General features: G+C 58.7%; 2 protein-coding genes across 3 annotated transcripts; both read left to right on the top strand.

The window, feature by feature from the left end:
* The first annotated feature begins 76 nt into the window (after positions 1-76).
* Positions 77-6,168, top strand: LOC140660503 (CMRF35-like molecule 9). Of its 2 annotated transcripts, XR_012045419.1 has the most exons (8): positions 102-194; positions 306-644; positions 1,440-1,596; positions 2,427-2,533; positions 3,094-3,146; positions 3,747-3,884; positions 4,147-4,572; positions 4,665-6,168. XR_012045419.1 is itself a non-coding variant. In XM_072881425.1 (7 exons), exons 1-7 carry the CDS (start codon positions 155-157, stop codon positions 4,279-4,281), a joined length of 969 nt encoding a protein of 322 aa, XP_072737526.1. In that variant the 5' UTR covers positions 77-154; the 3' UTR covers positions 4,282-6,168. The 2 variants fall into 2 exon arrangements, 1 of the variants encoding a protein (XP_072737526.1); XM_072881425.1 differs by having other exon boundaries at positions 77-194; positions 4,147-6,168.
* A 4,438-nt stretch (positions 6,169-10,606) lies between these two features.
* Positions 10,607-24,615, top strand: XYLT2 (xylosyltransferase 2). The gene is made up of 11 exons (XM_072881119.1): positions 10,607-10,793; positions 16,603-17,074; positions 17,575-17,750; positions 18,098-18,300; positions 18,716-18,796; positions 18,956-19,172; positions 19,595-19,771; positions 20,678-20,940; positions 21,054-21,249; positions 21,691-22,024; positions 22,387-24,615. Exons 1-11 carry the CDS (start codon positions 10,659-10,661, stop codon positions 22,707-22,709), a joined length of 2,577 nt encoding a protein of 858 aa, XP_072737220.1. The 5' UTR covers positions 10,607-10,658; the 3' UTR covers positions 22,710-24,615.
* The last annotated feature ends 124 nt before the right edge of the window (positions 24,616-24,739 follow it).

The following is a 24,739-nucleotide window of genomic DNA, read 5'->3' as shown; positions in this document are numbered from 1 at the left end:
CCGGCAGCCCTCGCGGTCAGGCAGCCCCGGAGGTCCCGGCGCTCCGCCCCCATGGGGCGGGCGGTTCTCCGGGGGCGGCCCCGGGGAAGGGCCGGGTCCCGCGGCAAGGAAGCGGGCGCGGCAGGACGTCGAGCCCCGCCGTCCCGGAGCGGCCATGCAGCTCCTGCCGCTGCTCGCCTGGATGCTGCTGCCAGGTAAGGCCGGGCCGGAGACCCCGAGTCCCGGAGCGGCTCCGGGGGGCGGCCCCGACGGGCGGGGAGGCGGGGGCGGGGGCGGCACTCCCGCGGCTCCGTGTGTCTCCGCAGGCTGCTGGGCGGTGACGGGGCCCGGCACCGTGTGGGGATTCCTGGGGGGGTCCCTCTCGGTGAACTGCAAGTACCAGGCCGGCCAGCAGACGAAGCCGAAATTCTGGTGCAAACCGGGATCAGTTTTTACCTGTTCTACTGACATCGTCATCACCTCGGAGCACCAGCCCGTGGCACGGCAGGGCAGATTCTCCATCCGGGACAATCGCGCACAGCGGGTGTTCACGGTGACCGTGGAGGGCCTGGCCGAGGGGGACGCGGGCATCTACCGCTGCGGGGTGCGAATGAACAGAATCCAGCGTGATATTAGTGACGATGTGGTGGTGAGCGTGTCCCCAGGTCAGTACCAGTCCCCTGCAAGTGCTGGGAGTGGAGGCCACAGGGAGGGGCAACCTGGAGGAGGTGGGTGCCCAGCCCCGTGGGGCAGCCCCAGGATGTGTCACCAGGGCTCAGCAGTCTGCTGTCATAGCAGGTGCAGCCTTCACCCATTCCCCGTGCCCAGGTCTCCCCATGGCATCTTCTTGGTGCCCCAGGGTCAGTCACCCCCATCGCTGGGGTGCACCACCCTGCTCAACGTGCCCCATTTCCCCCTCTCATCAGATCCCGCTAGCCCTGTCTTTGGTCTCCTTGCTTTATTTTATAACGCCAGGGAGTTCCTCACCCCACTATGCCATCCCGTTTCCTGCTGTGGGGCAGCCAGTGCCTGTGGGCACCAGGCCCTGGGCTTAGGGAACGTCCCTCTCCATCCCCTCACCAGGGACAGTGTCCCCCTCTCCGTCCCCCTCACCAGGGACCAGCCCCTGCAGTGGGACACTTGTATGGTGCTGTTGTGTTGGTGCCGGCCTGGGCACGGGCTGCCCAGAACCCTTTCCTGCAGGGTGAACTGTGCTGCGTGCACACATGTGTGTGCACGTTCTGGGGGGGGCGGGGACCGGGACCGCGAAAAGCCTCCTGGACAGGGGCAGGGGATGACAGCCCTCCCACCTCGAGGAGCGCGCTCTGGACATGGCAGAGGGGACCCAGCTTCTCCTGGTGTGATGTTAAGTGGGTCACTTCTGACTCACTGCAAAACCCACAGCATTTTCCCCCATGGAGGCATGGAGATTGACTGAGCCTCTCCTCTTTTTGTTACAGCTCCTTCCTCCTCCTCCCCGGCATTGCCCTACACCCTGATCACCAAGCACCCCGATCTCACTAGCTCTGTATCAGTCCCCACACAGACAACTCCCCAGGGGGAAGCTGTGCTATCGCAATCAACTCTCTTCCACCATGAAGGCTCCAGCCCTCCACGGTGAGTACCAGCTCCTGCTTGTAGCAGCCACCTCCCTCCATGAGGTCTCTTTGGTGCAGCTGGAGCCCTGCAACCCTCCAGGCTCTTCACACCTCCGTTAAGGATTCAGACCTCCTGCTGTTGCCTTTAGAGACCAGTGTTTCATCCTCTCAGCCAGCCACTCCGCATGGAAAATAATCTCAGTGCCCCTGGTCGCTTGGCCCTGGCAAAGCCCTGCTTGCCCCCTGTCCATCTTGCAGCTTAAGCAAGGCGCAGGTTTATCACCATGTGAGAAGTGGTTTCTGACTGCAACACTAACCCCGTTTCCTTCCCCAAAACTGAGAGGGACCATTTGCTTGTGGGAAACCAAGTGCTGAGCTTTGTAGTCACATGCAGCCCCGCAGAGATAGCTGACAAAGCATGGGACCGGAGCGGCAGAGCTTCCTCCCTCCTCTCCTGCCTCTTGGAGGTGATGCGGGAAGTGGGCAAAGCTGAGACTTCCCGTCAGCGCGCTCAAGGGGTAGCTGGCACACGAGCCTTGCCTGGTTGCCCATTACAACAAGGTCAACAAACAGTGGAGCTAAACCAGAGCAAAATTAGGTGCAGGAACTGATCCTTAAAATAGTGAAGACGCAGCAGCTCTCAGACCCAAGTGTCCATTTGCTTCTGCAGTTTTCGGTTTGCTTTGCTCCGTGCCCAGCTTGCAGCCTGACCACCCCCCGCCTGCTTCCCTTCCTCCCCAGGAGAGCCCCGTCACCCCCAGCCACTCCCTGTGTGCCTGCTCCGTGCTGGTTCCTCCCAAGTCTGCTTCCGAGGAGAAGTGTGAGAACAGCAACTCTTTTTTCTTGCAGCTTGGACGTGGTTGAGCACATCCTCACTCCAGGCATTGTAGTCGTTCTTCTTTTGCTTGCAGTTGCTGCTGGCATTTTGGTAATGCTGTCCAGGAAGAGGAAGAAGGGTAAGCGAAGCTGCCACTGCCACACACATGCTGTTTCTGCACCAGAGCCTTTCTTCTGCTATATTTGTTTTTTCCTCTATATTTCCTTTTCCTTCCCCATTCCCTCCCTGATCCATCCAATTCCTGGGTCCATCACCAAGACCTCCGCCAAGGAGGTCTCCTTCCCCTGAGGGAGTGGTGGGACCATCCCACAGGTCTGATCCCCACAGGAGCAGGGAATGGCAGCTTTTGGAGTGGGTGCTGCCTGGCACGGCACCCACTTGAGTTTGTCTGGGCACCGTCAGCTTCTCCAGATGCACTCAGTTGCGTAGGCCAGGCTTGCACAAGGCTTGATGCGAAGTTTAAGGCCAGCATGAAGGACGGGGAGGGACGGGAGGGGATGTCACCAGCTGATGGGTGCGGTCTGGTTCTATTTGAAGAACTGCTCCAGTTTAGATGGTTGATGGGGCAACAGGTTCCCTTCCTGCTTTACAGAGAGATTCACAGTAGCAGTGCAGTTTTTAATACATTTTTTTTCCTGTGGTTTCACTCATGTCTATCTACATCTGTGCTTCATGCAGCCCTTTCCAGAGCAGCTGTAGAGATGGACAGGACTCACAGGACGTCGCATACAGTAAGGCAAACTGCACGAGGTCTTGGGGTGTCATGCTCTGAGCTTGCCTGCGGAGGGGAAATGTTACACCCTGAGCTGGGCAAACGAGCTGCCAGATCCATTTGCTTTCAGCCAGGTTCATGGCCCTTTAGGCTGGGAGGGATCCTTTGGGCTCCATTCACCAACAGAAAGACCCAACCGGGGATTTTGTGTGACTATCGCAGAGTATTCCTGGGAAGGGAATTTAGGATTGAGCTGAGAGGTTTCTCCCCAGGCCCCTCCAAGCATGAGAGCTGCTTCTCTGGGTGAAACAACCTTGGGAACCTGCAGCAAAGCACACCTGAGGAGGCTGCGGGGCAGCTGATCCTTGGTCACTGCTTGGGAAGAATTTTCTAATGTTTTCTGCCAGCTTTCGAGGAGGGACTGGTGTCACTAACCAGATTTCCCCTGGGGAATGTTGAGTCAGCCCTTGCTGCAGGTTAAATTTTCCCCCAGTGCTTCTGCAGCCATCTCGGCTCTCATCAGGAAAGGCAGCAGGACGGGAGATGTTCCCACCACTGTGGGCTGCAGGCAGGGGAGCAGCAGTAGGTTAAGAGCTCATCCCTCTCCTTCGCATGTCAGGGAGCGGATGCCTTGAACTACACGGACATTAACCACTGCGCAGGCACAGCCGAGAGCCAGTTGTACAGCAATGCCGAGGCTTTCCGCTGCTTGGGAAACACTGCAACCGAATACGTGGAGATCAAGCAGAGCAATAAGGTAGGAGAATACAAAGCAGTGCCGGTGGGTGGAAAGCCGGGGCGGGTGGACGACGGCGTGGGCAGCGAGATGGGTTGGGTGGGTGGGGAGGGGGCTGCAAAGGGACATGCCAAGCTGGGGTGCAAATGACCCTGGATAGTGTGGGTGCCCTCTCCGGTCCCCACAGCTGCTCCTGGGTGCTTAAAGCAGCCAAGAGAGGTTCCAGCAGACCCTGGAGCAACCCCGTGAAGGATGTTTTTTGTTTATCCCCTTCCTTTCCCAGCATTTGGAAGAGAAAAAAGAGGCAACATATGCCAGCGTACAGAAGTCCCGGCCGGAGCAGCAGATCTATGCCAATATGCCGTTGATCCCACGGCCCAGAGAAGAGTCCTACAGCAGCACAGTGCAGAGGGTGTGAGCCAGCACCTGGTCCCGCGGGCTGCTCCTGCTGCCAGCAGCGCCAGCGGGACACGGGCTGGCTTTCCACTCAGGCAGGAACTGTCTTGACAGCAGAGCTGCTGGTCTTGTAGGCTTGGATGTTTCCTTGGAGCAACCTCAAAGAGGATGACGTTGAGCAAGAGGCACGGAGCAGAATGAGGATTAAGTCATCCCTCTGCATTTGGAGACCTCACCCATACAGCCATGGTGCTGGGAATAAAAAACTGCCCCTTGCATTGGGGTAGCCCATGCCAGAGCCTGGTGGCAGGAGGTGAGGGTGGGGTGGTGGCTGTGGGTGGGCTGCCTGGCTCCCTGCACCAAGCACCCACCCCGCTTGCCCCTTTGGGTATGTTATTCACACAGGCTGAAGCTCCCAAACCCGCTGATCACCTCATACTGACTTTTTTTCATGCCGATGCCAGGCAGAGCTGGCAGCTCCTGGGAAGCAGGACAGCAAGAAATGTTATATCCAAAAGCATTTGTTATATCCAAATGCCAGGGGGACCCACGTGGAGTGTGCAGTGCATTAGGGTCTCAGTGCAAAGGAGACGGCAGAGGTGCTCCTGTCCCTCCTGCGTGGCTGCTGGAAGCAGCTCCCCCAACCCCCCTGGTCCCACAGCCCCCAGGGAGGTTTGCTTCTGCTCTCTCCCCCCCATCCCCCAAGGATCCCCTGGCTGGGAGTACACGGATGGGCTGTAACCATGACCCTGCACTTCTCTGCTTTGCTGATAATTTATTTTCTGGCACCCACTAAATATGTTCTTATGTGTAAACTATCGCTCCTTTATCAGTGACATCAACTGAGAATCCGATAGGATCTAACGCTGTATTTGGCTGTATTTGTACAGCAGTTTTGCACCTCGCTAAAGGGTTTACTGCAGAGCATCGCCCCGAAAGTGGGTCCAGCCCCTCGCTGGTGCCTAGGCAGCCTCTAGCAGCATGGGAACACAGATCTTTAAGGGCAAGGACTCCGCTGCTCCAGCACGAACCCACAGCCCCACCGCTGGCTGCTGCGGCACTGGTCCGCACCGGGACATCCCATGGGGCTGCACTTTGGTCACGCTCTTGCGCCCTGCATGCCAGTGCCCTCCTCTGTGCATATTTTGTCTGCTCCTGCCCAGTGCTGGGCAATTAATCCATCGTGACAACCCGCTCCCCCGAAAAACAGGTCACGGGGGTGGGCATCTATTTGTGAGGCTGTCAAGTGTATTTCAAGGTTTCATTTGGAGAGAATTTGTTAACTTTGTTAGTCACTGCAAAGCTTTGTTTCAGTATTTTTGTAATTATTTTACTCAAGAAGCCATGTGGAACATCCCTGCTCTGTCAAAACCAAAGGCAGCTGGAAGTAGGTATCTGTGGTATGACAGTTGTGGTTATTTCTATAGGTTATTCCTATATAAGGTTATATTTCTATATAAGCAAAATTCCTCCTGTGTTCGGTCAGGAGCTGAACGCACACAGGGAACAAACAACGGTGGCACAGACAAGCATCATTGGAATTTGTAATGAAAACGAGCATCCAGTCAGATTCCAGCCATTGCTGTGAAAAAAGGGAAAGCAAACCCCTCTGCATCCACGCAGCCAAACTTCTGCCACAAATTTCATGTGGAACAAGGGAAAAAAAAGAAAATCACATATTGCTCCTCCTGCTCCAACATTTATTACTGGAGATAATAACACCCCTCTCTGAAGAAGTCGGGAGGAGGAATCAGTTGGATTTTTTTTTAGGTACGTGGATCCCATTATGCCATATCTGGAGGTAGTTTTCATGCTTTAAAAAAAGAACTAAATGACTTTCTTAAATTAAAGCCCTCACTGCAGAGCTAAGGCAGAAATAGCCGCTGGCTGCGCAATGGGGGTGTGTGGAGAGGGCGGAGGGTGCGGGACCCTTGGGGTGTGCAAAGGTGGGGTGCTTGGCAGCACCTTCTGCAAGAGCCATTTTGAGCACCAAAGTTTTAACAGCTGAAGACTTTCAAGCTTTCTCGGGTAATTTTAAGAGCGTAAGAATTTGCCTTTTCTCCAGCATTAGTGGCATTTCAGGGCAGCTGCCTGGAAGACAGAAATAATGCCTGGCAGGTGAGACCTCCACACTTTCGGCACTGGAAGGGCTGACTCCTGATGGAAATGGCTGGGAGCAGAAAACCTGAGCTCTTCCATGCACATGGTCCCATGCAAGTGGTTTTGCCTGGAGAGATGAGTTTTCCCTTGCCATGGGAGTTCGGGCACTTTAGGTCCATGCAGCCAGGCTGGTTTCAGGGGCAGGGATACGGATTTACACCGTGCAACCAGCTCTGCCCCAAAATCATGATTTCCAAGCTCTGGCTGCAGAAGGCAGCTGAAAAGTGGAGATGTCCTATCCCGGTGTACAAGCTTCCCTGTAACTCACCCATTCCTGAAAGGGAACTGATCTTTTCTGGATTCTGCTGGTGGAGCTGCTTCTCCACCACCATCTCCTCTAGGCAGATTCCAGCCCTGAGCTGCTTATTCTGGGGACCTGCGAGGCAGAGCCCGAGCGAGGAAGGACAGCAGGAGGGGGATGGATGCAGGAGTATTTTGGAAATTTGTTTTCAGAGCCAGGCTCAGTTTCTAGTGCTTTGTGTGCACCCAGCAGTGAACCTCATGGGTGAGGGAGTCAGGCACAGCCAGGCTGGGATGCTCCCTGATGTCCACCTTGTCCCACATAGCCCTGCTCCCTTCTCTACCTCTTCCCGCCATTGCACCTATATTTCATGTACTGAACCCCCTGTAACTCATTCAGGTGTAAAGGGGATGACTACTGGAATACATATATACTCTATAACAAAATTTGCTAATACTCAGGGGTGCTCAGCAGCAGAGAAGTCTTCCCTTGGCCAGGGTGAGAAGGCAGAGTCAGAAGCAGCAACTGAGCCTTGCTGGAGAGAAAAGTGGTTCCTGGGCAAATGGGGAGCCTGTGTGAAGCTGGGGAGAGAGAAAAGCCCCAGCAGGACAGAGCTAGGAGAGCCTCTGCTGCCTGCCTCATTAACGAGTTACTGTAGCCTGCAGCCCCCAATTAGCACATAAGGAGAGATGAGCAGACAGGATGATCCAAGCAGAGAAGGAGCTTTTCTTCTACTCCTGCCACAGCAAGATTTTGAGGAAGGGGAGACCATGAAAGCAGCCAAGCACAGAGCTCTCACTAAGGAGATGGGGTGTTGCTGCCAGCCGTGCTTTTATGCCCCCTGGCAGCAGGAGAGCAAATGGGGCAGAGCTGCAGGGCTACAATTTCCCGGGGCAGCCAGGCTAGGGCTGGGGCTAGCTGGGTGTGCTCTGCTGCTAGGGCAGGGGGTGCTGGAGTGGGGAAGCCTTGGCTCCCTGGGCAGGAGGTAGGTGTCTTCCTTCTGCTCTTTGGGCTTTGTTTGGCCCTGGGCTGGTTGAAGCCGGGGCGAAAAGAACGGAGTCCTGTGTAGGTAGAAGAGCCTGTGCTGGGGCTGAGGTGTGCTTGTTGCTGCCTGGGTTTTTTTTAAGGAAGCTGTGCAATAATTGAGTTTAAATAACTCCTGCAATAAATGGTTTTGGTCATGATCTGGTAGGAACTTGAGTGTTACATGAGTGGCAGGTCTAATGCAGGGGAGGGGAATTATCTGGGGGCCTGCTGGCTGGAGTCACATGCTTTACCCCCCTCCACCATGAACTAGGGGTGCACCCAGCTTTCTGCTCCTGTCTGTCTATGGAGGAGTGCAGCATTTGGGGAGCACCTCCATCTTTCCTTGGAGCTCTTCCCTCCTATCCATCAGAAAAGCCCATGTGCCTGAGGCTCCCTGCTCCCCCTTCCCCAGGGATGTGTGCTGGGGCAGGTACCCTGGCTAAGAAGCTGGTGGGGGGGAGCACAGTGCTTGCACCCCTGGGGTTGTGCAACTGCTTCCCAAACTGCTCTTGCTGCCTGGCAGGCTGCAAAGTGACAGGCTGTGGGAGTGTCTCTGACTTGTTTTTGATCAACAGCCTCTAAACACTGTTAAACTGTGATTTGTCTCTCGTGCCTTGCGAGGTGGCGAGCTTGAACAGGGGAATAACACAGGGAAGAACAAACTTCTTCCAGCAGAGGAAGGAAGATGACTTTGTTGCCCTTTTTATTGACAAGCCATGTGTTTTCTGGCTTGAGCCTCACTTAGGCATTGGTCAAAGCACCCACGAGGGAGCAGTGCTGGGGCAGAGCCGTGGCTGTGCTCACTCCTGGCCCTGGCACTGCAGCCTGCCCAGGGATGAAGCATGTAAGGCTGCCTCCGAAGCAGGCTGGCCAGTTGTTAGCTGCAGGGAGGTCCCACCCTTGCATGTGGTGAGCCTTTTCCTGCTGGTGTGGAGATGCTGAGGCAGTCCTGCGGCTCTCAGCCTTTACGGGCATGGGCCAAATTGGTCCTGTACAAGGGGAAGCTCCCCTGGGGCTCCGCAGGCTGCACAGAGCCCTCCTGCAGCCCGGGGAACCCTTCTTATCTAAACCTCTTCCCCTTAAAACCCTCCGGGCAGTTGAGGCTGCAGCATTCCCTCCGCTGTATCTGCAGAATCTGCCCAGGAAGCTCACAGGAGATCACGGAGCTCCCCGCGGCTGCTATCACCACCCTGACACTGCTTCCTATTTCCCCTGCTGAAATACTCCCCCCACAGCAGTTTTTACAGGGGGGAAGGCAGGGGTTGGCCGGTGAAACCGTGGCTCCTGTGGCAAGGGTCTGCCACTGGCACGGCTCTGCCCTGGAGCCTGGGTTCCACCCCGGGGCACTTCTGCTGCCTGCAGCCACCCCGGGAGCTCTTCTTGCTGGGTGGGTGTCCTGAAAGAGGTTTTGAATCTTTTCAGGTTTTATTGTAGCAGAAGCGGGAATGGGGTGGGTTGTTTTCCTTAAAGCAAGCTCGGCAGCAGGACGGTTTCGTGCAGAAGCCGCTGTCATGCCTACACTTCTGTGCAGGTGTTTCCTGCCATCGGGGCTGCTCTCGCTCTGACAACCTGGTGGCTCTGGGGCAGCAGCAAACTCGGCACTCACCCCTGGGCACCCAGAAAGTCTCCTCTGCCAGCGTGGGGGGCCCGGTGATACCTCTCACTGCTGAGAGCCCCTGAGCAGCATCACGGGCTGGGGGACTCCCCGAGGCTTAGCAAGGCCTTTGCACACTGCCTGTGGGGAGGAGCAGAGCCGCGAGCACCCAGCGAGGGCACCGGGACCTGCGCCCAGCCCCGTAACCGGCTGCAAGGGAACCGGGGAACCCGGCACCGATGGCTGGCACAGAGCAGGCTCCTCCGTGGGAGGCACCCAGCACCTTCACGCACATGGATGTGCCCCCATGCACACATACATGTGCCTGCGCACACAGCCCTATGCTCACAGGCATGTGCCCGTACATCAACATGCACTCACCAGTTCATGCGCAGCCCTACACCCCAGTGCACACACACGAACGTGCTCATACGTGTGCCCCCGTGCACACGCATGCATGTACGTAAGTGCCCACAATACACACATGCGGGTGTACACTCACATCCTGAGGCACACCCGCACACCCCCGTACATGTGAATGAGTACGTGCACATCCCAGCATGCACATATATCCGCACGCATGCACACTGGTGTGCGTACACACGTGGACACCCAGTGGACACGGGCACCCACTGCAGTGCACATGTGGCCATGCATACCCCTGCATGCACAAGCAGACATGCACCCCAGTGCCCACATGCAGACCCTGGTGCACACACGCAAAGCACATGCACACCCTGCTGCTTACAAGCACACCCGAGGGCACACGTGCACAACCACATGCACAACCACATGCACACCCTGCTTGCACACAAGTACATGAACACAGACACTGCAATGCACACGTGCACATGCATGAACACTCACACACTCCAGTGCACACACAACCATATGCGCGCACGCACTCACTGATGCACACATGCACGCACAGGCACGCGTGCACAGGCACGGGCACACACACACCCCCAGCCACACACGCACACAAACACACCCACGCACACCCAGTGCACAGATGCACATGCATACACGCACGTGTGCACACATGCACACCCCAGGGCCCACAGGCGCAGGCGCGCACACGTGGCGCGCACACGCACGAGCACACGCACACGCCGGTGCACACACGCAGACACGCAAACCCTCGCGGTGCACAGAATCACGTACGTGGATGGGTACAGGTACACGCCCACGCCCACGCCCACGCACCCCCGGCACCCGCCCGCCCCGCAGGGCCGCGCCCCCCCGGCCCGGCCCCGCCCCGCCCCGCCCCGCCGCGCGCCCCCGGCCCCGCCCCCCCGCCCCCCGGCCCCGCCGGCGCGTGCGCGCGGGAGGCGCGCGCCGGCGCAGCCCGCCCTGGCGCGGCGGAGCGGCCGTGACGATGGTGGCCAGCGGGCGGGCGCGGAAGCTGGCGCGGCGCTACCGGCTGGCGGTGGCCACGGCCCTCGCCATCCTCCTGCTCCAGGGGCTCGTCCTCTGGACCTCCGCCGGCGTCGACGAGGAGGGACCGGCCGAGGTGCGCCGCGGGGAGGCCGGACCGGCGGCCCGGGGCCTGCCGGCGGGGGCCGAGGGGCGGTGAGGGGCCGGGGGCTGAGGCAGGTAGGGGGGCGATAAAGGGGCTGGGGGGACGATGAGGGGGTTGGGGGCGGTAAGGGGGCTGCAGGGGCGGTGAAGGGGCTGAGGGGGACGGGGGGACAGGGGAGGCGGTGAGGGGCTTGAGGTGGGCGGGAGGCCTGGGGGGTCATAGGCGGGCGGTGCGTGCTGGGAGGGGGCTCTTGAGAGGGGGGAGGTCCTGGGGCGGCAGTGCCCCGGGGGGGGATGGCGCGCTCCCTTGCTCTGGAGCCGGGAGGGGACACGGAGGGGGTGCCCCCACTCCGGAGTGTCTGTGTGGGGCTGGCGAGGCCTCGTCCCGGGACTGGTTCCCCGGGGTGGGTGGGGGTCCCACAGGCCCCAGGCTGCTGTGGGGCGGGCAGCAGGCCGCGGCCTGTGAGGGGGCTCCTGCTGCAGCGGTGTGGGGTTGCGGCACCTGAGAAGGGGACCTTGTGGCCCAGGGAGTGTCTCTTGGGGTCTGGCGTGGGGTGGGGAGCATGGGAAGCTCGCCGGGGGTCTCACACTTCTCTCTGCTTTGGGAGACATTGTGGGAAGCTGGGACTGGTGATACCTGAGCCAGAGAAATATGAAAACACACAGTAATTCAGAGAGCTGGGGAGAGCCTGCGCGGCAGCTCAGGAAGTTTGTGGTGGCTTCTGTTTGGCTGGTCCGGTCAGGGATATCCCTGGGAAGTGTGAGGGTACAAGGACCTTTTGCAGTCGTCTGTTGTCTTTATACCATAACACTCTGCTAAGGCAAAAGGCATCACCTCTTTTTTACATGTGGGGAAACTGAGGCACGGGCTGGCGAAGGTGTTTGCCCAAGGTCAGACACAGAGCAGGAGTGAGTCGAGGAGGACCCAGGCCTCTGGAGAATGCTGCTGCCACCTTCAAACAAAGCTCTTGACCTCTGGGTTGCTTATTTGACTATATTTATTTGTTGTGAGCTGCCTGGACCATGTCCAGGCCCGCTGCATCTGGGTGGACCAGTGGCTGAAGCTGGTTTCTCCAAGAGCATTGAGGAAGGGCTGAGAGTCCCTGTATGGGCTTCCTTGGCAAAAGTCTGTGTGGCACTGGAGCCCCTCATCTTGGGCAGGGCCCTTGTGCTCCAGGGGCTGTAGAGACTGCCGACTCTACAGCTCTCCGCGGGCTCTCCGCGGGCTGCCGACAAGCCCCAGGGTGGTGGTGAAGCCTGGTTTGGAAGGGGCAGGGACAGCGTGCGGTGGGAGCTGGGAGCTGTGCAGGGGCAGGCATGGGGTGAGTGCGGTAGCTGTGGCAGAGCAATGCCAGTGGCCGTGAGGTGAAGGGTGGGGATCCCTGGCGGGGCGAGAGCTTCCCCTCCCCATCGTGGGGTGCCTCCCTGGTGTGGAGGGTGACCCTGTGGTTAGCAGGTCTTTTCAAAGGACTAGAAAGTTTTCCCTGAGAGCAAAGAAGTGAGAAGGGGAACTGGGCAGCCCCTTGCAGGGGTGAAGGTCTCTAAGGCAACCACTCTCTCAGCGGATTAATTCCCAGCTCCAGGCCTCCTTTTGGGACATTGGGAATAACCATGAGCACCCTCATCTGCTGCCATACGCCCACCACCAAAACAGAGCCAGGGAATAAATGTGGCAAGGAGAGGGGACACGGAGTTGCCCATGATCCAGAGGCACTGGGAGCGTGAGAGCAGACCGATTTGGCAGCCAGGAGTGTCCAACTGCTCCTTCCCTTTTCCTGTGACCTTGATCAAATCACTTCATCTGTCCTGGCTTTTCCTTCCCTCTCTGCACCATCCTGCACTGCTCATCTGCTTTTCTCTTCTCTTGCCCTGCATTGCCTTAGTCCTTGCCTGGTTTCCCCAGGTCTCTTCCCAAAACTGAGCTGGGCAGCTGACAGGTTTGGCCATGAGTCCCCTTCACCTGGAGAGGGGATGGTTTGCCACCAGCAGCCCTGACTCCAGGGCTTGGGAATGGACCAACCTCTTCGGAGAAGGCAAGAACCATCCTGAACTTTACAGACAGCCCAAACCCATTAGCAAGCTGGGAAAAGTCCAATTAACCTTTATTTCTTACAAAATGGCAAAGCTCTTGGTTTCTGTGCCCTCCTGCCACTTCTGATTTTGGCCAGACCTGGAGGAGCCGCTGTTCCCCAGGGGCATTTCTGGTAAAGCTGGAGGAACCCTCCCAGGAGAGCATGACCTTGCAGGCGTGAAATGATTTGGGGAACCTTGAGATCTCTTAATTGCCAGAGTAAATGGCTCCTTCCCACTAATGGACACAGCTCTAACCTGGCTCATCCCCACCACGAATGGGCTGTGACTCGCTGTATAGAGCAAAAATGAGACTCGAGTCCTGTAAATGCTGTGGAACATCCAGAGTTGGGTGAGCTCACCTTCCCCTCCAGACCGGCGCCTTTGGCTGGGGCATCTGTAGTGCTCAGAGGCTGCACTGCAGCCCTGTGCCCTGGGCTGGCAGCTGCCTGTGCTGCCCAGGTGTTCCCAAAAGTGACAGCCCCTTTCTCTGTCCTGCTCGTTTTTTCAAAGCCTGCTGGTTTCCTTTTCTTCCCTTCACAGGGGAGGGAAGAGCTTCCCCAGCTTGGCAGGCTCCATCCCCCATGGTTCCCTGGTATAAGCTGAGCAGAGGCTGAGGGAGGATCTTTGCCCTTCACCGGAGCAGGCTTTAAACCCATCTCGCACCAGCAGCACCGACTGCTTACTGCCCTGTAACGGGCTTCAGCGACATCAGAGCCACCAACCCAACCCTCCTTGAAAAGGCCATGCTGCTTGGATCATGTTCCTTCTCTTTGCAAGCCCGATGCCAGGGTCCTACAGGCTCCCTTTATTCACCAAAGAGATGCTTTATCGTGTGCAGACCAGCAGAGGTTGGATCAGTCTCCAGGTCAGCACTGAGTTTCCTACTTCCAGGAAGCCAACTTATCTTGTTCTACCAGGAAGCCAACTTATCTTTTTCTACCAGGATCAAACACTACAATCCCTGTCCAGGCTGACAGATGGGAGAGGAAATTCCCATTGGTACCTAGCCCTTCGCCGACAGCATCCCCGCTGCAGGCAGTGCAAGCCTGTCTGCGCACAGAGGTGGGAGCCCGAGGGACCAGAGCGATCCTGCCTCCGTTGTGGTGACACCGACGGCTCCTGAGCGAGTGCAGGAGCTTGCTGGAGCACTTGGTCCGCAGTGGAGCTGGCACCAGGAAAATGCAAACTGCAAAGTGTCCTTGTGGGTGGAGAAGAGGATCTGTCACTTGGGAGCAGTGTTTTAGCCCAGTCACATCTCTTCCCCCACTTCGCCTCCTGTCTTCCTCCTTCCAAGCAGGAGGCAGCACCTCTCTGGGGCCTGTTGGTGTCCTCCATGTGCTGCAGCTGCCAGAGAACCTTCCTGCAAAACATCTTTTCTTCCAGCTTTGCTGAGATTCCTTGATTGTTATTTTTCTCCCAAAGAGCTTGTTTTTAGGGGGCTGTCTCCAGCCATTTTAATTGTGAGGTGTAAGGCTCTGCCGCTGCAATTGGCAATGAAGTGTCCGGATTCCTCTGGTGACTTTGGAACGTTTTGGCGCCGTTTTTGCCTGATGAGTGCTCGTATGTGGCAGACACCAGAGTCAGTCAACCAGAGGGGGAATCCTGCAGGACACCAGATGCTGTTAGCTCTGCTCCTTGCAACTGCAGAGCTTGGAGATGTCAGCACAGTTGGATCTGTGCTGGGGATAGGTTGCAGGTAGATACCCGACCCACGGCTCCATGGCACTGTGGGGACGGCAGTGTCACATCAGGGGAGGCAGGACGGGAGAAGTATCCCAGACCTCTGGCTAGTGCCTGGAGTTGTCTGAGTCTGTTGGAAGGAGGGGGACGGGGAGCTTTACCAAAAGTCCTGCGCACGCATCTTAAATACAGCAGAGCAACGTGTCCGGAGTCGTTCCCTGCCTGGCTGGGGTGGAGGGATTGCTCTGCTGTGGTGCAGTAATTTGAAGCCATTGAGTTCGTTAGCTGCCAGCTCCGGAAAGGCTGGTGATGCTTCTAAGGACTTCCCTACTGGGGAAGGCAGCTGGGTGTGCTTGTGAGCTGGGAACCATGCTCCTTCCAGGGGGACAAGTGGGAATGTAACCGAGGGTGGGCACTGCGTGGGGACTGTCCCCAGAGCCAGGCGCATTGGGGAGCAGAGGGTGCGAGCGGGGCTGGTGGGTCTCTTCCTGCAGGAGCAGGGCTGAGTCTGCGGAAGAGACTCGTTCCTCATTTGTCACCTCCTGACTTCCCCTCTCCTGTGATGCTCGGCAGAGAAAACAGGTTTATAACTCTCAAACAGATGGTCCTGCGTGGTGACTAATGAACGGTTCGCCGCCTGTCTCGGGCCACCTGTGACGCCTGTCTGGTCAGAAGGGGGCTTGGCTGATCCTCACTGACGCCAGCCCCTCGGAAGTTAAGCATTGGCTTGGCCCCTTCCTGGGTAGGCATGGTTTGCATGCTGTGCCACCACAACATGGGTAGTTCAGGGATGCTGGAGTGGTCAGATCTTGCCAGATGCTTTCCTGCCTTTGCACAGCGTGGTTTCTCCTGGCCATGACCTTCCCAGCAGCTACGCCCTCAGGGCGGCTTGTGCAGGGAGCTAATTGGGTCCCTCTGTCCTTGTGAGGCATCTTCCCATCCTCAGAAGATGCTGCAGCTCAGGAATAGTCCCTGAAGTGCTCACTGCCTCCCACAGTGCCCGGTGCAGTGGCTGGGCAGGCAGGGTTTTGAGGGTGTTGTGAGAGAGCCCTGGGAGGCCTGGCTGGAGCAGGCAGCTGCTTCGCTGCCTGCCTTTTGGCTGGGAGCACCTGTGGTGGGCTGGGGTCATGCTGCCCCGGCCCTGCAGGCACAACTCGCTGGGAAAGTGCTTTCCCACAAGTGTGGCTCTCTCAGGCATCCAAACTTCCCAGCTCTCTGCTCTCCCCAAGGCTGACTCGTTTCTGCTCATCAGCCAGCCTGGCAGAGGTAACAAAGCGTAATTAACTGCTCCCTTTACACATCCGCTTGGCTTGGTGGGAAGGTTTGTTAAAGGGATTTCTAGAGAAGCTGGCGATCACAGTGACTGCTCCAGCCCAGTGCGGGGAGCCGGGGCCCAGGGAAGGGGGCACAGGCAGGACCTCATTCAATGCCTCCCCAGTGCTTTTAGTCCCAGAGAGCACAGCTGTGACCGCCTGCGACCCCGCTTCCCAGATGGGTGTGCTGGGTTTGGGCTCACAGCGTGATCATGGCAGGGAAGAGCTGGTGCGTTTGCCTCCCAGTAAAATGACCACCACCAGCCAGATCAGCCCTACGCTCGTCCCCACTGTCTGGGGGTGCCCTGCCCATGCAGGACCCCGGAGGGTGGCTGGTGGCTGATGCAGACACAACCAACCTTGACCAGTTAGTCTTGTGGCGAGCCCGGCGGCAGAGAGCAAGACCCTCTTTGTGGTCTGGGGTGCTGTGATGATGGGGTCTGCAGATTGAGGTCTCCCTTGCTGGCATATAGGCTGTCCCCATGAGGCGTACATAGGACCATGCAGGGAGGTGCTGTGGGGTCTTAAGTGGCAGAGGGGCGGTGTAATGTCCTTTGCTGCACGGTGGCTGCTCCCGGAGTGCCTGCCATTTTGTAGCACTGAGCAGCCTGGGGACTGGGAGCATCTTGCTCTGGGAACAAGGATGCTCTGGGGAGTGTGTTGGCAGAGCTGGGGCAAACCAGGCCCAAGTTAATGCTCTGTCTTCTCTTCTGCATCTGCCTGGAACTGAAACAGGAGCGGCAGAAAAAAGCCAGGTTGCCTGAGAGCAGCGACGGCTCCAAGGACTCGGACAGCTCTGCCGGGCGCCGAGGCAGTGCCAGCCGGAAGCACGGGCGATGGCGGGGACGGCTGGACAGCCCCGGGGTGCTGGTGTCCAAGGTGGTGAGAGCCGTCACGGCGAGACACAAACCGGGGCGGAGACTGCCGGCTGCACTGGACTCCTCCAGCCAGAGGAACCTGACGGAGCCACGTGGGGAGGCCCAGCTGGCCGTCTTCCAGCAGGGCGACACAGGCAGCGTGGAGGGGGCTCCCCAGCCCACCGAGAACAGCTTCACCCCCAAGTGCGAAATCACGGGCAAAGATGCGCTCTCGGCACTAGCCCGGGCCAGCAGCAAGCAGTGCCAACAGGAGATTGCCAATGTGGTGTGTCTGCACCGGGCTGGCAGCCTCATGCCCCAGTCTGTGCCTCGCCACTGCCAGCTCTCGGGTGAGTTCTGCTGGGGTGCTCCCGGCCACCCCTCGGTATCGGGAATATCCCAGCCAGGTGCATAGGCCGCCTTCCTTATGTCACCAAACTGTCCCACCTGGCAAAAAGCAGCCTCAGTCTGTCACTGATTCCCAGATTACCACTGCCTCTGTAATCCAATCAAAGCTGTGCCAGCCTCCTTAAGCTGGGATGTTCATCCCAACCTGTGGTGCCTGCAGAGGTTGGAGCCAGGCCCAGCAGCATTTTCTGTTTTGAGGGGTCAGAGAAGGACATGCACACACACACCCCCTTTCCCAATGCAGCCCTGTCAATTTAACACAAGGGGCTGCGTGTGCCACCATGCCCTGGCACTGCAGCGCGATGGGGTTTGCCCGAGGCCGAGCTCTTCCCTGCTGTCTCCCCCCTTGCACAGGTCTCCCTGGTTTATCAGGAGCACCGGCTGGTGGGGTGGTGGGTGCCGAGGCTGGGGGCGGCTGACAGCCCTCTCCCTCCCCACACAGACAAGGTCAGCCCTGTCATCCAGTGGGACGAGAGCCGGCTGCAGCAGGCGCCCCTCAGCAAGCCCGTGCGCATCGCCTACATGCTGGTTGTGCACGGCAGGGCCATTCGCCAGCTGAAGCGGCTCATCAAGGCTGTGTACCACCAGCAGCACTTCTTCTACATCCACGTCGACAAGGTATGCAGGAGGGACAAGGCGAAGGGAGATGCTAACAGTGCCTGGGTTGGTCACGGGGACAGAGCGCAGAGCTGGGGCGTGGGCGGGTGGTGAGTGGAGGCACAGCATCTGCTGTGCCAGAGGAGGTGGCTGGGTAGGGTTTGTCCTCACTGCCGGTGGAGCTGTGACCCTCCCACCCCTGTTTCTGCAACCCCAGGGAAGCAGGATCTATCTCTCCTGCCCAGAGCAGTCTTGCCTTGCTGCTCTCCTCCCTGCGGAGGCTGCCGTAAGGGCTGACCCCACGCTGGTGGCATGGAGACCCCGGGAAGGTGAGCTCCCTGCTGACCGTGAGCCGTGTTCCCTGGCAGCGCTCCAACTACCTCCATCGCGAGGCAGTGGAGCTGGCCCGGCACTACCCCAACATCCGCGTGACACCCTGGCGCATGGTGACCATCTGGGGAGGTGCCAGTCTGCTGAAGATGTACCTGCGTAGCATGAAGGACCTGCTGGAACTGGCCGAGTGGCCCTGGGACTTCTTCATCAACCTGAGCGCCACCGACTACCCCACGAGGTGAGGACCTTGCTGGGGCAGGGGAGGATGATGGAGGTCTTCAGGCTGCATGATGCTGCAGCAGCCCTGGGAGGGGCAGGGAGGAGCAGAGACCTGAGGGAAGATGGGGTTGGAGATTGCACCCACATGCTGGTGATGATGCTTCAGGGCCAGGCTGGTCCCATCTCTGCAGAGGAACCCAGCCAGTACCTCAGAGGCTGTTTTCTTGCGGTCTGGGCGTTGCAGGGGAACACACATTTGAGGCGCCAGACAGCAGAGGGGCCACGCCTGTATCTCCCCAGCGATGGGACCAGGGTTTGAGTCAGCACCTACTAAGCAGCCTTAGGCTCTTTTTGTCTGGTGGCTCTTGCGGAGTGAATGTTTACTGGGCTGCTTTACCCCAGGGGCCGTTAATGCTTTCTAATTTGCACCTCAGGACCAATGATGAGCTGGTGATGTTCCTGTCCAAATACCGAGATAAGAACTTCCTGAAGTCTCATGGCCGAGACAACGCCAGGTAATCCCAGCCAGAGGCAGAACTGAGCTGGAGGAACAGAAAAAGGAGATATTTTGGAAAAGCACTGAAATGGTTGGGGCAGGGGGGATGTTCTGGATGTAGCTGCACCCAGCAAAGTGGGTGACACCCCTAATTCCTCATCCTTGTCCCCGTGCCCAGGTTTATCAAGAAGCAGGGCCTGGACCGCCTGTTCCATGAGTGTGACTCCCACATGTGGCGGCTGGGCGAGCGCCACATCCCCGAGGGCATTGTGGTGGACGGGGGCTCGGACTGGTTCTCGCTGACACGCAGCTTCGTGGAGTACGTGGTCTATGCCGAGGACCAGCTGGTGTCCCAGCTGCGCCAGTTCTACACCTACACGCTCCTGCCAGCCGAGGTGGGTGCTGGCTGCAGGGCATGGGCTGGATTTTCTTCCCACTGTACTTAACATCTCCGTCCCACTTCATCCCTACCCTGGGTAGCTGTGAAGGGCACTGCTTTGTGCAGGCAGCTTTGTGCCTCCCTTTTTCCCAGACCTGGGTATGAAAGAGGGGAGAGCGGAGCAGACAGGCCAAGGGTCATGTTTATATCCAGCCCTGCTTTAGGTCCAGACATCCTGCTGGGTCAGATAAGGACTGATGTGGGTGCACAGCCTCATCTCTTACACATTGCCCTGTGCTGTGAACAGGGATGGGTTTCTGTTCAGGACCTATCGAGGCCTGTCCTGTTCCTCTGAGTGTGGGTGTGGCAGGGGTGTCTCCTTTAACCATCTGTCCTCCATCCCCACTGGGTCTCCTGTCCCTTCTGTGCCGTGCGCAGTCCTTCTTCCACACGGTCCTGGAGAACAGTCACGCCTGTGAGACGCTGGTTGATAACAACCTCCGAGTGACCAACTGGAACCGGAAGCTGGGCTGTAAGTGCCAATATAAACACATAGTCGACTGGTGCGGGTGCTCCCCAAATGACTTCAAACCCCAGGACTTCCTCCGGCTACAGGTGAAAAAGATCCTCTTTTCTCCTCCTGCTCTCTCCCCTCCTCCCCGTCTGTCTCCCTGCGGGCATGCTCCTGGGTGCGATGCCAGCTGCTGTGCACGCCCGCATGAGCCTCACCCCAGCCCCACAAGGGACAGGAGCAGGATTGGCTCCCCAGCTGCCGTGGGGCTCGGCACAGGCGTGTCTGTAAACGCTCGGGCAGCAGGATTACGCTGACTGTTCTGCCCAGCAGCCAGGCTTGCAGTGCTGCTCCTCTTCCCAGACTTTGTCTCCCATTTTTCTGCTTTTTCCCTGAAGACTTATTGCTTGGGGCGAATACCTTTTCAGTAAAACCGCTCCAGAGTGCTGTCCTCTTTGGCAGGACAAAACACCTTGTGACGACCTGTCTCCCGTATTCTCAGTGAGTAGGGACATAAACTGAACAAGGGAGGTTTGGGGGAGATACACCCAGCCCTAAAAAGAGAAGTTAGCAGGATTTTTGAGCAGTCCTGGGTTTATATAGTGCAGGGCCCCGATCCCGCAAGCTGTGCCACATGGCCAGGCCTCGTGCAGGGCTCCACAGTGACTGTGCGGGGTGGGGGCCCATCTGAATATAGAGATTGCAGCAAAGGAGCTAGATGACACATGGCTGCTTCTGAGCACAGGAAGGAGGAGGCAGTGGGAGAGATGGGAACCCATCTGCATTACCAGTAAGCGTACTGTATGCCCCCACTGATCCTGCCATAGAGGATCCCACGTAGAGGCTGGCTGTGCTTTGCTGCTCCTTAGCCTGTGCCCTCAAAGGGGGCAGGGTGGGTCCCAGCATGTTTATTCCCAGAATTTCTCCCTCCCAGCTGCCCCGCTCGGGTGGGAGGGCGGAGGGGCTGTTAGAAACAGCCAACACTGTTAGAAATGCCTGTGCTCTTCCAGCAACTCTCCAGACCCACCTTCTTTGCCCGGAAGTTTGAGTCGACGGTGAATCAGGAGGTGCTGGAGATCCTGGACACGCACCTCTACGGCAGCTACCCACCCAACACACCAGCCCTTAAGGCGTACTGGGAGAACGTCTACGACCGAGTCGATGGGCTTAGTGGCCTCAGCGACGTCACCCTCACCTTCTACACAGCCTTCTCCAGGCTGGGGCTCCGCAAAGCTGCGGCTGCGCCGGCAGCAAAGGCCGACAAGCTCTGCAGGTGGGGTATTTGCTGCAGGCTCCAGCCAGGCTCCGAGTGGTGGCCTGCATCTTGTGCTGGGAGGATGCCAATACTCAGATGTGCAACCTCTCCATCTGTCTGTGTCTCTCCAGATTTGAGCCCCAGGGCTTCCCATCCAGTGTGCACTTATATTTCTATGACGACCGTTTCCAGGGTTACCTGGTGATGCAGGAAGTGCAGAATTTGGCAACTGGGCAGGCAGAGTCCCTGGAGGTGTGGATGATGCCCCAAGGAGCTCTGAAGCTGGCGGGTCTTGGAGAGCAGGCAAACCGCTTACAAAACCTTGAGGTAAATGGGGAAAGTTTCCCTCGCAATTCCCACTTTCCTCTGGCTTTCCCACACCACGCTGCCCTTCCTCCTCTCCCCCACCTGCACGCTGTAGGGACAGAGTGACACAGTGCTGCTGTCACATCTGAGAACAAACCTTTGTCCAGGAGTTTGGCTTCTGTGTGGGGTGTGGAGCTGATCGGTGGGGAAAAGGCCTGAAGGGGACCTTCAGGAGGGAGCTGAGGCTGTGGTGCCCAGCGCCTGCAGCTGCAGGAGGCATCACACAGCTGGATTAGTGCTGGCATGCTGCAGGCAGGCAGGAGAGCCATGGAGGGTGGGGTGTGCGTTGCTTTGGGCTCCAAAGTTTATGCCTTCCCCGGTTCGGGGAGGTGAAACGCAAAACCTGAGCTGACAGCATCTCCCTGCCCAGTGTCCCACTGCTTGCGCCTCCTGTCCCTCCAGGTGGGCACGGAGTGGGACCCCAAGGAAAGGCTCTTCCGCAATTTTGGAGGCTTGATGGGGCCTTTTGACGAGCCGGTGGCCATGCAGAAGTGGTCGCGGGGCCCCAACCTGACAGCCACGGTGGTGTGGATCGACCCCACCTACGTCATTGCCACCTCCTACGACATCACGGTGGATGCCGAGACAGAGTTCACCCAATACAAGCCCCCCCTCAATCGGCCCCTGCGCCCTGGTGTCTGGACCATCCGCCTCCTCCAGTTTTGGGAGCCCCTGGGAGAGAACCAGTTCCTGGTGGTGCCCCAGACCTTCAACCACAAGCAGCCTCTCAGGAAAGGTGAGGATGCTCTGGAGTTTGGGGCTGGGGGGGAAGGGAGGGGGCAGTCTCCCTGCGGGCAGTCCAAGGGGCTTCGCCCGGGTGCTGGCCTCTCCGGGCTGTAGCTGATGACAAGGCAGGAACCATCTTTCCCACTGGTGTCCCTTTGCCCGTGTGGGTCCTCAAATCAGGCCCCTGGGCAGCTGTGGAGGGCCCATTTGTAGGTCAGATCCATCCCTAAGTCCTGCAGCAGCACCTCTCTCCTCAGGCTGGAGGAGGGCTGGGATTGCAAAGGGACGGGGTGCTGGGCCCTGGGAAGGGCGGGGTGCTGGGATGTTGCTGCGCTGCTGATCCCCTCTCTCTTCTCTCCCTGTCCTGCACAGATGACAGCAACTGGCTGCACGGTGGGCCCCCCCGCAACGAGTACATGGAGCAGAGCTTCCAGGGCCTGGGGGGGATCCTCAACCTGCCGCGCTCCGAGGAGGCGGAGGAGGACGCGGTGCGGAAGGCGCAGCTGACGGGCAAAGCACTGGAGGACTGGGCGGACGGTGCCATCAGCGCCTTCTGGTCTGTGGCGGACGTCTGCGTCGGCAGCCCCTCCGCCTGCGCCTCCCTGGAGACCTGCAGCAAAACTTCCTGGAGCTCCCTCTCCCCGGACCCCAAATCAGAACTGGGGCCCGTCAAACCTGACGGGCGGCTGAGGTAGCAGGAGCAGCCGGGGGGGAGGCCTTGGGAGTGAGGAGCATCTCTGGCGTGGGGGGGGTCCTCCGGACTACATCACCCCGTGTGATTTGCACCACAGTCACTCGAGGAAGAGAGAATGGGAACCTCCAGGCAGGGGAAAACCTTCTCCTGTGGGGTATTTTGGGTGGAGGGGGAGGTGTGAGGTCGGTCTTGCCCACCTCCCCCAGGAACGGGCACTTGCTGGCCAGGGAGAGCATGCCGGGGCGCCTGTCACCACAGGCCTCGGAGCCTCGGGAAAGGGTGATGGGGGAGGGAGGGAAGGCTGGTGGATGGGCAGGCTCTGGACCAACGCTGCACCCTGCCCACCCCCGGGCTGGATCTCTGCAGGATCAGGCCCTGCGCTGCTGGCCGCCCCCCTGGGGGGGCTGGTAGGGGACTCTAGGGACAGGCAGAAGCAGAATGGGTCGAAGCCTGCTGTGTGCACGGAGCTGCTGCTGGCCCAGGGTTTGCATCTCATCCCCTCCACCCCAGCCCTTTAGTTTGTATTTTTATAAATATATATATAGAAATATATAAGATGCAAAGTGCAATAGAGACGAGACCCCGTGTTGGCCGGGAAGTCCTTGTGTCTCCATCTCCCTTCAGACTGTAACACACCTTGTTCTCTTGGGTGTCCTGGCGCTACAGGACAGGGTGCTGGGTCGTTTACTTTTTTTTTTTTTTTAATTATTGTTAGTAGTATTGTTGTTATTGTTTTGCTGTTTCCCCATGTCCTGCTGGGGGCTGCTGGGGAACTGCACCCTCCTGCCCCTCAGGCAGGGTTGGTTGTGGGGTGCTGCCTGCCCCCCGAGGCAGCTGCCCGACTGTGCCAAATGTTTGGAGCTGCCGGTGCGTGTTGTGTGACGGTGGGCAGGGGAGCGCTCGGTTCACAGTTCAGGCCCAACAAGCCGCTGTAGACCCTGCCGCCTCCGTCTCCAGTTCAGCAAAGGGACGCCTCAGTCCCCTGCCAAAATGCCATCCACGGGGCTGACGTCCTGCCGCGGATGAGACTGCAGCTTGCTGTGCCCGGAGGGCTGCCCTGTGCCACGGCCCCTTGGCCCAGCCTTTTCTTCCGTGTCGGCAGAAGCTCTCGGGATCTGCTGTCCTTCCCTGGCCAAAAAGCAAAGAGGCGAGGCGAGGTCCAGCCGGCTCCATCCGCTCTCCGCTGTTTCTGCTTCCCCCTCCTCTGGAGGGAAGAGACGATGCCTCCTCCGGGGAAGGGGTGCAGCGGAGCATCCCCTTTCCCCGCCGTCCTCCCAGCCTTGGTCACTGCCTGCCACGCTCCTTTCTCGAAGGCCGACACTGCATGGAGAAGCCTGGGTTTGGTTTTCACGCAGTGAAGACGCTTCACGTGTGCGGGGACTGCCGCAGGGACTCATGTGCAACCTGGGAAGGGGTATTGCCCCTGCACAGGGCTGGGGCAGTGGAGCTGCTGGGGCTGAGCTGGAGACTGTCTGGCCCAACCCTCCGCTCAAGGCAGGCTCAGCAGGAGCCGGTGGCTCGGGGCTCTGCCAGTCGGGTTTTGCTGTCTCCAAAGATTGGTGCCATCCTTCACCTTCCTCCAACGCCCAGGGCTTCCCCGCCTGATGGGGCTCGCACTCCCAGTCTCTGGTTTAAGAGAGGCACGTTGTGAAACGGGCTCCTCCTCACGCCGAAGGGAGATGGAGACCTTGGTGCGTGAGGGCAGGTACCCGCTGGCACCCCAGACTCCCCTCCTGCGCCCGCTCCCTCGCGGGGCGAGCTGGGGCTGGGGAGGGACACCGGGTGAGAGGGGCTCTGCAGGGCCTGGCCGCGCTGCAGGGGAGGTCGCTGAAACTCTGTGTCAGAAGCATTATGTAAAGTTGTCTTAAATATGCAACATCACCACAAATATATCTATATCTCTACGGTGCCGTGTGTCGGGTTTTTGCAGCGTGTGCTGGAAGGGGCGAGGGTGGGGGAGAGCTGCTGGGTTTCAAAAAGGCTTCGGCGGGGCTTCTCCTCCGCTTGCTGTGCTGAGGAGGGTGTAAATCC

Source organism: Ciconia boyciana, chromosome 16 (genome assembly GCF_034638445.1).
Source record: "Ciconia boyciana chromosome 16, ASM3463844v1, whole genome shotgun sequence".
Lineage (NCBI taxonomy): Eukaryota > Metazoa > Chordata > Aves > Ciconiiformes > Ciconiidae > Ciconia > Ciconia boyciana.
Note: the sequence above shows the minus strand (reverse complement) of the source record. Positions and strands in the feature narration are given on the sequence as shown.

Coding starts and splice junctions, on each gene's coding strand:
- LOC140660503 (XM_072881425.1), top strand. CDS start 155: ATGCAGCTCCTGCCGCTGCTCGCCTGGATGCTGCTGCCAG. Junction 2,534..3,093: donor GTCCAGGAAGAGGAAGAAGG/GTAAGCGAAGCT, acceptor TGCTTCATGCAG/CCCTTTCCAGAGCAGCTGTA. Junction 3,147..3,746: donor CTCACAGGACGTCGCATACA/GTAAGGCAAACT, acceptor TTCGCATGTCAG/GGAGCGGATGCCTTGAACTA.
- XYLT2 (XM_072881119.1), top strand. CDS start 10,659: ATGGTGGCCAGCGGGCGGGCGCGGAAGCTGGCGCGGCGCTACCGGCTG. Junction 19,772..20,677: donor AGGACTTCCTCCGGCTACAG/GTGAAAAAGATC, acceptor GTGCTCTTCCAG/CAACTCTCCAGACCCACCTT. Junction 22,025..22,386: donor CAAGCAGCCTCTCAGGAAAG/GTGAGGATGCTC, acceptor TGTCCTGCACAG/ATGACAGCAACTGGCTGCAC.